The following is a 12,312-nucleotide window of genomic DNA, read 5'->3' on the forward strand; positions in this document are numbered from 1 at the left end:
AGATTTGATTAGTTTTTGTTAAAAACCCGTGCATAATAATTACCCAATTTGCATGATAATTAGCTAATTTTTAGCTGTTCCATGACTGTTCCACTGATATCTAAACAACCACTTATTGGATTTTGCTGAAACTTGGTACATAGATGCTCTGAAACTATGCGCAGATCTGATTAGTTTTTGGTAAAAATCCATGCATTTTAATTACCTAATTTGCATAATGATTAGTCAATTTTCGTTTTTTCAACTGATACCTCAAGTACTAATAATCACATTCCAATGAAACTTCAGACATATATGCCATAGGACACTGCACAAACCTGATAGTTTTTAGGGTAATATCAGTACATATTAATTACCTAATTTTCAGCTTTTGATATTTCAAGTAGCAAGCATTACATTTCAATGAAACTTGGTACATAGATACTCAAGGACTATGCAGAGACCTGATTAGTTTCAGGTTAAATAATTGTGCATATCAATTACCTAATTTGCATATTTAATTAATTAATTTTCAACTTTCACACTGATATCTCAAGTACTAATCATCACATTTCAATGAAACTTTGTACATAGATGCTGTAGGACAATGGACAGACCTGATTAATTGTGGGTTAAAATCTGTACATATTAATTACGTAATTTGCATAATTAACCAATTCCAAGATATCACACTGATATCTAAAGTACTAATTATTCCATTTCAATGAAACTTGGTACAAAGATGCTCTAGGACAACGTACAAACCTGATTAGTTTGGAGTTAAAATAAATAAAACTTGGTACATAGATGGTATGTTCCTTTGCGCAGACCTCATTAGATTTACACTCAAATCTGCTTTGCATAATTAGTTTTCAGCTTTTCCATCAATATCTCAAATACAAGGAATTTCGAATTATTTTTAATGTGTCTCAAATAATCTCAGCACATGGGAGTTCTTTCCAAGCTTTCTTTGATTTAATTTGTAAATTAAAATGGTGAGCTTATTTGTATTACATCCAAACTTTTCTAAGTTCTTCATCAAAGTTTTTCAAATTAATCATTCATTTGAATGCTGTACTCCTTCTGTATGTCTTTAACTGTTTCGTCATTGTACGTAAAACACATGCACACAAAAACATTGAGGGAGCAATCATAAATAAATACAATGAAAGTACTGATTTAATGCCACAATCAGATTTTAGTATTATTGTTGCTCTACCATAAAGGGAAATCAAACATATGAAATTTGAAAAAAATTAAATCTGTTCCTTCTGTCATATGATACCTTTTAAATTGACTATCAAACACTAATAGTTTGTTGTTTTTATGTAGATTTATATCCCATACTACATCTCAAGTAACGGTGTATTCTGCTTTTTCAGATAATCAAGTCACTGACCAATATTTGAATTATGACTGACAGTATTGGGGGCTTGTCTGGCCTTAGAGATGTCCAGTAACAGTTCTCCAGAGAGAAATAATACTGTCCATTCTACTAGATGCTGTGGAAGATATCAACCAAAATATACTGTTTATTCTACTAGATGCTGTGGGAGATATCAACCAAAATATACTGTCCATTCTACTAGATGCTGTGGGAGATATCAACCAAAATAGACTGTCCATTCTACTAGATGCTGTGGGAGATATCAACCAAAATATACTGTCCATTCTAACCTCAAGAATATCAGGAATGGTAAAAAAGATCGGGATTCCTACCAAATGGAATCAACCTCATCAGAAGATGTACAGGGAAAATGCCCAAATGTGGCATGCCGCTATGATGCAAGAAGTTCGGAAAAATCATCCTCAGCAGAAGATCTGCAGGGAAAAATCCCAAATGTGGCATGCCGCTATGATGCAAGAAGTTCGGAAAGTTTCACTATCAAACAAAGACTAGAATTACTCTGCCAGTCTGAAAGTCTAAATCTTAATTTTTCAGAGAGTGAATCATCTGACAATTCTGAGGCATTCTCAGAAGGAGCAACACCGACAATTGCTACAAAAATCTTTATGCCAATGGATGGGCTTCCAGTTCTAAGTCCGGGTGAAAAAGTTCCATTCAGAGTGACTCTAAAAAGTAATACGTCCAATATTGAAGAATACCTGCAGCAAGTTGTGAATGAAGATGAAATCCTGGGAGAAGATTCTTTGAATGCATCATCCCAGCTTCTACAGGATTCCATTATTGTTGTTGATGATGAAACTGAGGAAAGAAAAGATGTACTAACTTCTACAAGTGGTTCTTGTAATTTACATGAAAAGAATAGTCAAGAAAACATTTCGCTAAACCATTCAAATGTCAGCAGTTTTCCATTTCTCGGGATGGAAGAATGCTGGGAGAGTGATCCAATACCTGAAACAAATGCAGTGGATAAGACTGGAATGCTGAGTCCAGCTATAAGGGGATGTCACAGACTACTGAAAAGACGACAACTGTTGCATAATGAAAGCAAAATGCCATCACAGAGCCCTCCGCATAATGACTTGCTTACTTACAGTAGTACTAGTAGCTGTGCTAGCAGTAATCATAGAGAATGTTGCCACAGTTTTACACCTTTAAATAAAAATAATATAGATGGTATTCAAGAAAAGTCACAAACTTGTGTCCAGGAAAGTGCTATGCAAAATAAGCAGCATTTAGTTGGTAGTATGGAGCCAGGCTTTGTTGAAGAAACTATGATGGAAATCACAGAAAATGGGAATGAGCCAATTTTGGTGATTCAGGACACAGATAAACCAGATTATTCGGTTAAAAATGTGGACAGTAGCCAAGTGACTGATGATTGGGAATCAACAAAACCTGAAAGTTTAGTTGAAGGAGACACTGTGAATATGATGGACATTGAGTCTCGGTCCACAACTATTGACAATCATATCACTGACACCTTATTGATATCAAATAAGATGTCTAATCATATCAGTACAAAACAGAAATCTACTGAGAATAATTTACTACATAATACTAAAGAATACAAAATAGTGCCAAATAAGAAACTGAGTGATATTGAAAATGAAAAAACATTATTTGATTCACTTCCTGTGGAGATTATGATGAAGATTCTGTCATATTTAACTCCTAAGGAGTTGTTACTCTATGTTGCACCAATTTCTAAGAAATGGTATAGTTTAGCTCATGAACCTATTCTCTGGCAGCATTTAAGTATCAGTACCTTGGAGACAATCGATTCTTATGATCTGTGTCAGATCATCCGAGGAGCCCCACTTTTAAAGAGTCTTAGCTTACGAGCTCGAGACGAACTCAATATAACTGAAATCAGGATGTTGACAATTTATTGTAACTATTTGCAGAATATCAACTTGGGATTTTGTGACAATGTCAATGAGAAAATTATTGAGACCTTGGGTCAGAATTGTAAGAATTTAGAATGTGTGAATGTAGAGGGATGTGAAAGGATATCAGACCGGTGCATAAAGTATTTTACTGCATTACCAAAATTGAGAACTTTGAATCTGTCTCATTGTATCAAGATTACTGATAAGGGAGTTATACTGTTAGCTGAACAGTGTGAAAGATTACAAGAACTCAATATAGATGGAATACCTTGGATTACTGATGAGTGAGTAGAGTTTCAATATTATCCATTTTAATGGCCTAATTTTTCCCATTCAAAATTTTTGGGCAACATCTTGTATAATTTGTTTTTACCTTGTCCGTATTTTTGTAGATGAAGGTCAATTATATATGAGGGGAAAATGTCTGTCCTTGTCGTTGACAGCTTTTCCTAATGCTTACAATAACTGAAACCGTTTTTTTTATTCAATTTCTTTCAAACTTGGATATTATATTGACCCTACCGTTTTCAAATCTATCTACTATTTTATTTTATTTATATATATCACTTATTCATTTATATGGAAAATTTTGATGCATATTCATTATAAGGATATTGAGATTAATACAGTACATGTAGTATTAATTGAAGTACAGATTGGCTAGTTTTTAGCTCCGCTGTCGACTTTGTCGAGCGAAGCTTATCATATGAGTGATTGTCCGTCGTCGTCGTCGTCCGTGTCAATGTTTTACTTTTTCGACTTCTTCTTGAAAACTACAAGCCTAAATGCTTTGATACTTGGTGTATATGTACCTTGGGTAGACCTCTCTTAGGTTTGTTCATTTCATGTTGATATCTTTAATTCTCTAATTTTGGTGAATATTTTTGTCATTTTTGGTAAAAACTGATATTTTCGACTTCTTGTTAAAAACCGCAATTGCTTTGATATTACATTTATAGGTACTACATGTGGACCTCTCTCAGATTTGTTCATTTTGTGATGATATCTTTAATTCTCTAATTTTGGTGAATATTTTTGTCATTTTTGGTAAAAACTGATATTTTCGACTTCTTGTTAAAAACCGCAAGTGCAATTGCTTTGATATTACATTTATAGGTACTACATGTGGACCTCTCTCAGATTTGTTAATTTTGTAATGATATCTTTAATTCTTTAATTTTGGTGAATATTTTTGTCATTTTTGGTAAAAACTGATATTTTCGACTTCTTGTTAAAAACCGCAAGTGCAATTGCTTTGATATTACATATATAGGTACTACATGTGGACCTCTCTCAGTTTTGTTCATTTTGTAATGATATCTTTAATTCTCTAATTTTGGTGAATATTTTTGTCATTTTTGGTAAAAACTGATATTTTCGACTTCTTGTTAAAAACCGCAAGTGCAATTGCTTTGATATTACATATATAGGTACTACATGTGGACCTCTCTCAGTTTTGTTCATTTTGTAATGATATCTTTAATTCTCTAATTTTGGTGAATATTTTTGTCATTTTTGGTAAAAACTGATATTTTCGACTTCTTGTTAAAAACCGCAAGTGCAATTGCTTTGATATTACATATATAGGTACTACATGTGGACCTCTCTCAGATTTGTTCATTTTGTAATGATATCTTTAATTCTCTAATTTTGGTGAATATTTTTGTCATTTTTGGTAAAAACTGATATTTTCGACTTCTTGTTAAAAACCGCAAGTGCAAATGCTTTGATATTACATATATAGGTACTACATGTGGACCTCTCTCAGATTTGTTCATTTTGTAATGATATCTTTAATTCTCTAATTTTGGTGAATATTTTTGTCATTTTTTGGTGAAAAGTGATATTTTCGACTTCTTGTTAAAAACCGCAAGTCCAATTGCTTTGATACTACATATATAGGTACTACATGTGGACTTTTCTCAGATTTGTTTATTTCGTGATGATATCTTCAATTTTCTAATTTTGGTGAATATTTTTGTCATTTTTGGTAAAAAGTGATATTTTTGACTTCTTGTTAAAAACCGCAAGTCTGATTGCTTTGATATTACATATATAGGTACTACATGTGGACCTCTCTCAGATTTGTTCATTTTGTGATGATATCTTCAATTCTCTAATTTTGGTGAATATTTTTGTCATTTTTGGTAAAAAGTGATATTTTCGACTTCTTGTTGAAAACTGTAAGTCCGATTGCTTTGATATTACATATATAGGTACTACATGTGGACCTCTCTCAGATTTGTTCGTTTTGTGATGATATCTTCAATTCTCTAATTAATTTATTTTGGTGAATATTTTTGTAATTTTTGGTAAAAAGTGATATTTTCGACTTCTTGTTAAAAACTGTAAGTCCGATTGCTTTGATACTATTCATATTGTTCATTTTCTAATGATGTCTTCAGTTCTTTAATTGAAATGTGCATTGCTAACAGCGGAGCTATCTCAGCCGATAGGCTGCTTGTTTTCATACAAATTCTTTTACTTATAAATGTTGCCACACTACTGTTTTTAGGATTTGTTATACAATTGATGTTACATTATTCTTTAGAGACATTGAGATTAAGTCTATGTAATACTATTTGAGTTACATGAATAGTAATTATTAATGCAATTATGATGACTTCATTGTTCTTGTCCATTTTTGTTTTATTCAGAACTGTTGATACCTAAATTTTAGTGCAAAATGTTTAGATATTAGTGATGCTATATTTCAATTTTGGATGAAATTGACATTATTTCCCAGTGCCTACAAAATTTTGAAAAAATGAAACAAGATAGGCAGATTTATTTGTGTGAAAGGTGGCAAAAAGTTAATCTCTATCTTGTGTATTTACACCCATACAAACTAAATATCAGGTACTATAATAGTAAATAATGCAACATATCTTTTGGTTCAACTGGACCTAATTAACAGTGACTTTGGTTCAACTGGACCTAATTAACAGTGGCTTTGGTTCAACTGGACCTAATTGACAGTGTCTTTGGTTCAACTGGACCTAATTGACAGTGACTTTGGTTCAACTGGACCTAATTGACAGTGACTTTGGTTCAACTGGACCTAATTGACAGTGACTTTGGTTCAACTGGACCTAATTGACAGTGACTTTGGTTCAACTGGACCTAATTGACAGTAACTTTGGTTCAACTGGACCTAATTGACAGTGACTTTGGTTCAACTGGACCTAATTGACAGTGGCTTTGATTCAACTGGACCTAATTGACAGTGACTTTGGTTCAACTGGACCTAATTGACAGTGACTTTGGTTCAACTGGACCTAATTAACAGTGACTTTGGTTCAACTGGACCTAATTAACAATGACTTTGGTTCAACTGGACCTAATTGACAGTGGCTTTGGTTCAACTGAACCTAATTAACAGTGGCTTTGGTTCAACTGGGCTTAATTGACAGTTACTTTGGTTCAACTGGACCTAATTGACAGTGACTTTGGTTCAACTGGACCTAATTGACAGTGACTTTGGTTCAACTGGACCTAATTAACAATGACTTTGGTTCAACTGGACCTAATTGACAGTGACTTTGGTTCAACTGGGCCTAATTGACAGTGACTTTGGTTCAACTGGACCTAATTAACAGTGGCTTTGGTTCAACTGGGCTTAATTGACAGTGACTTTGGTTCAATTGGGCCTAATTGACAGTGACTTTGGTTCAACTGGACCTAATTAACAGTGGCTTTGGTTCGACAGTGGCTTTGGTTCAACTTGGCCTGATTGACAGTTACTTTGGTTCAACTGGGTTTGGTTGACATTTTACTTCGGTTCAACTGGGTTTGGTTGACAGTGACTCAGGCTCAACTGGTAAATGCCATTCTGCATTTTGAAAGTAAAGTCTCGTCCTCCCAAATATGGAATATTTGGCCTGACACAGAAATAGTTAATAAAGATGTCACTAAAGTTATTGATTGTTTCATAACTATCGGTATTCAAAAACTGCTCTAACTACTATAATTCTTATAAATGTCTTGCTAGAGCCATTAATATACTAGTAGCTCTTACATAAATAATGATAATAATAATAATATCTTTATTACACCGTTATGAATAATGACAGTTCATCTTAAAGGGCGGTAGTTGTCGCGCCAAGCAAGATATATGGATATCCTATAAACAAAGATGGCGACTTTGGCTGTTGTGCAGATCAACAAGTACAAACTGAGAAGTTACCAAGCTTTAATTAGATATTTTTTAGGTGGTTGGAAGGTATAGGAGTCACCGGTGGTAATTAGTACAAGTCACACCCAGGTCAAACCTCATTCAACTTTTCCGAGTCTGTAATTCTTCTGAGCAACGACTGTAGTGACATGCAACTAATATTGTAATTAAATGCTAATCTACTCTAATTTTTCTTACTTTTTGACTCCCATGTGCGAAGCACAAAATGGGAGTCTTTGCAGTTAGTGTGTCTGTATGTGTGTGTGTATGTGTGTATGTGTGTATGTACAATGTATGTGTGTGTGTGTGTGTATGTGTGTCCGACTGTTCCACTGCTATCTCAAGAACCATACATCAGTTTTTGATGAAACTTGGTGCATAGATGCTCTGGGCCAATGCGCAGATTTGATTAGGTTTTGGTAAAAATCCATGCTCGTTAATTACCTAATTTGCATGATAATTAGCTAATTTTTAGCTGTTCTATGACTGTTCCACTGATATCTAAAGAACCACTCATTGGATTTTGATGAAACTTGGTACATAGATGCTCTGAACATATGCGCAGATTTGATTAATTTTTGGTAAAAATCCGTGCATATTAATTACCTAATTTGCATGATAATTAGCTATTTTTTAGTGGTTCCATGACTGTTCCACTGATATCTAAACAACCACTCATTGGATTTTGATGAAACTTGGTACATAGATGCTCTGAACTAATGCTAAGTTTTGATTAGTTTTTGGTAATAATCCGTGGATACTAATTACCTAATTTGCATAATGATTAGTCAATTTTCGGTTTTTCCACTGATATCTCAAGTACTAATCATCACATTTCAATGAAACTTGGTACATAGATGTCATACGACACTGCACAGACCTGATAGTTTTTATGGTAATATCAGTACATATTAATTACCTAATTTGCATAATTAATTAATTTTCAGCATTTGATATAAGTAGTTAGCATTACATTTCAATGAAACTTGGTACTTACATACTCAAGGACTATGCAGAGATTGATTGTTTTCGATAAATATTTGTGCATATTAATCACCTAATTTGCATAATTAGTTAATTTTCAGCTTTTCCACGGGTATCTCAAGTACTAATCATCGCATTTCAATGAAACTTGGTACATAGATCCTTTAGGACTATGCAGAGACCTGATTAGTTTTAGGGTAAATAATTGTGCATTATAATTACCTAATTTGCATAATTAATTTTCAGCTTTTCTACTGATATCTAAAGTACTAATCATCACATTTCAATGAATCTAGAATTATGCAGACCCAATTAGTTTCCGGTAAATATTTGTGCATATTAATCACCTAATTTGCATAATTAACCAACTTTCACACTGATATCTCAGGTACTATACATCACATATCAATGAATGTACATGGATGCTGTAGGACAATAGACAGACCTGAATAATTGTGGGTTAAAATCTGTACATATTAATTACCTAATTTGCATAATTAACCAATTTTAAGCTTTCACACTGATATCTAAAGTACCGTAAAAACTCCAAAATTTCGACCGGTTTTAAATAATTGGTGTTAGAAATGTGACGTGTTTTTAGAGTCAAAATTAAGGTGCACTTTCGGACGGTTGAATTTTTCAGAATAGAAATCAGCAAAAAAAAATGGGGATGATAGACAGTGTGCTTCATTAGTTTTTAAAAAATGCAATGTCCGTCAATTGACGTAAACTTCCTCATGTTTCACGGTAAAAGCAAAGGTCGTGGCCGAGTTGTAACTCAAAATCTAAACAAAGTCATCAATCAGTGAGTATTATGACAAGCAAAACAAAACATCAAGACGCGGAGAAGAGGTCAGCACAAAACTAATAGGTCAAAAGACAAAGCTGTCTCGCACTACCTAGGAAAACTTGCGAATGTTCGAAGTACAGGTACCCATTGGACAAAAGATACATGGAAGTTTAGCAAACGATCTCCCCGACCCAGTGCAATGTATCTGGTTAGAATCAAAGCTCACGTGTCCCTTATTTGAGGGACCAAATTCTGCCGTAAATTCGCCCTTGGATTAAAAAATAAAATGGGATTTAAGAAAATAAAATGGGACTTTTAAGGTGTATTTTGGCGTCATTTTTCGGACATTTCAATCAATTCTGCCGGCTAAAATAGAGTCTAAGTTTTACCGTAGTCATTGACGTCTGTCTATTCAAGAGTACACGTGTATGATTTTTATCGTGACTAGCGTGAGCGGGTAAGCTTCCTTTCGAGAATGAGCTGTTATCACTGTGAACAATGTTAAATTATTCTTCAGATGACCAGTTTATTTTTTAAAAACAACTAATTTTTTTATTTAAAAAAAATCATGCCGTTTTCGCATCAAAATCCAAGCCAAAATATCGTACTACAACATCAATCTCTTCCGCATTGCGTTCAATAACATTAACATATTTAAATAAGCTATGGTAATTTGAACACGTTGGCATCATCCAGCTTTTTGATTGGTTAATTAGCGATTTGACCTATTTGACCTAAGAGAACATGGCGGATATCCTACAGCATCAAACGTTTATACGAGACCGGGATCATTCGCTTACGATGAAACTAAGTTGACTTTTATTTGTATTTCATAACCATTCAACAAATTTATTTTGTGTACATTATTATAATCACTACTGAGTACAGTAATAATCAACAATTCAGAAACGCAGCATGCCGAGGTTTTTGTGTTCGTTTTTATTTGAAACTTCGTTTATTTAGAATATATTTTCGTTACCAATAAAATAAAAATCTCTCAGTCAATCAGAAACCCGGATTCATGCCTTTGAGGAAGGTCCCGTTTGAACGCTCACATCGTTGTTTTTTTCGTTTGGGGGAAAACTAAAACTGGTCGCAATTTTCGAATAAGAATGAGTCGGCATTTTTTAGTGGAGTCGAAAATTTTGAGGTAAATAAAACACCGAAACCCGGCAAATAAATAGGCGGTCGATTTTTTAGAGGGGTCGAAGTTTTGGAGTTTTCACGGTACTAATTATTCCATTTCAATGAAACTTAGTACAAAGATGCTCTAGGACAATGTACAAACCTAATTAGTTTGGGGTAAAAATCTGTTCATATTAATTCCCTAATAAGCATAATAATTCATAATTTTTTGGTTTTAATCACATTTCAATTAAACTTGGAGACATAGATTTTCTGTTACATTGCGCAGACCTCATTAGTTTTCCACTCAAATCTGGTCATATTAATTTTCTGATTTGCATAATTACTTTTCAGCTAAGTAATTTCGAATTATATTTAATGTGTCTCCAATACTCTCAGCACATGGGAGTTCTTTCTAAGCTTTCTTTGATTATCTAACTTGTCAGACTTTCAGGAATATCTTAATTTCGACTTGCATGTATGTGTTCATAATTTTCATATATGTTTCCTTACGTCTAACATCCCTATATGTTTTTTGTTTCATTTTCCGCATAAACTTTTCGACCTTTGAGTGAATGTTTCAGACTATCAAGTTAACATCTCCGACTTTGTATTTAACTTTCACGAATCTGTAATTCTTCTGAACAACCACTGTGCAGAAAATAATATTGTAATTAAATGCTAATCTACACTAATTTTTCTTACTTTTTATCTAACTTGTCAGACTTTCAGGAATATTTTCATTTCGACTAGCATGTATGTGTTTTTAATTTTCATATATGTTTTCCCACGTCTAACAATTGGATATGTCGGAAAATCAATGTTTATCAACACAAATGTTGCACATGCATAGCGCAATGAGTACCGCCTTTAAGTTGAAGTAATAAAGTATAAAAGAGTAGAATGCAAGACAATAAATGACAGAGGTTTGTCTATGGTAAAAATAAATTGTATTTTAATGATCATCATGTAATAAATACTATTAGTTTATATGCAATTTAATAAAGCAAATATTGTAATAGTAAATATCAATTATATCAAGAAAATTGTGAGCAACCATTACAAGATTGTTTTGTATTAACCATATTTTGTTATTCTATCAACAGTGCAGTTAAAATACTTGCTACTAATAGAAGAGACATTCTGAAAGCTGTTTATTTAGATGGTGCTGAAATGACGGATAAATCATTGAAATATGTCTCTGACTGTAAACATTTACGCGTACTCAGTGTGTCCTTTGCTGAACAATTAACTGATGTATCACTCAAGTATGTCAAGGTAAAATATCACATGAAAGTCTGCAAGTCACAACAGATTAATTAACCAACCAGTTTAATGTCAACTCTTCTCAAAACAAACCCACATATTTTTTCCATATTTTCCTAAAATATTTCAAGCCAATTGGGAATGATGTTCATTTGGAAAACAATTTACCAAGTGCAAAATTGTTGCTGCGGGGACTTATAATTCGATCTCCGTGTGTCCGTCAGTATTCGAACAACAATCTACGTTGGGTCGTGGCTAATGATGGCCAAATAAATTTTGGCTTTTGACGTAATTTTAATTTATGAATTTGTAGTGTGTAATCGCAATTTAGATTTTAGCTGTGATTTTTGAAGTTATACTTGCGGTGGCGACATTTAGTAGTGTTCAACAATATTTTGAAATGAACAACAAAAATCAAAATCCTATTTTCAATTTGGGACATTTCATTTTTTGGCTATTTGCACATTTTCAGTCAACTGCAAGCCCAGCAATGCGCATTCTACAATGTTACCAGTCAGCTCTGTTTTGACATCTACTTTTTGTTATTCATATAGATTGACACGTGCTCATTTCGTACATGATGTCATCATATTCTAGAACTAAAGCCACGCTAACCGATTTGTGACCTTGCTAATTAGTCCCCCTTCGAACGAAGCCGAAAACGGGAACTTATAATTCGGTCTCCGTTCGCCCGTTC

General features: G+C 33.5%; 1 protein-coding gene across 1 annotated transcript in view; it reads left to right on the plus strand.

Annotated features, from left to right (window-relative positions):
• LOC102804699 (uncharacterized) overlaps positions 1-12,312 on the plus strand; it is a 31,107-nt gene that overhangs the window by 13,029 nt on the left and 5,766 nt on the right. Inside the window, exons 2-3 of the mRNA XM_078008390.2 lie at positions 1,362-3,560; positions 11,456-11,627. Coding sequence (XP_077864516.1) covers positions 1,702-3,560; positions 11,456-11,627 — 2,031 coding nt within the window. The 5' untranslated portion in view covers positions 1,362-1,701. The remainder of the gene's footprint in view (positions 1-1,361; positions 3,561-11,455; positions 11,628-12,312) is intronic.

The sequence above is a fragment of the Saccoglossus kowalevskii genome, chromosome 4 (genome assembly GCF_978046115.1).
Source record: "Saccoglossus kowalevskii chromosome 4, keSacKowa6.1, whole genome shotgun sequence".
NCBI lineage: Eukaryota > Metazoa > Hemichordata > Enteropneusta > Harrimaniidae > Saccoglossus > Saccoglossus kowalevskii.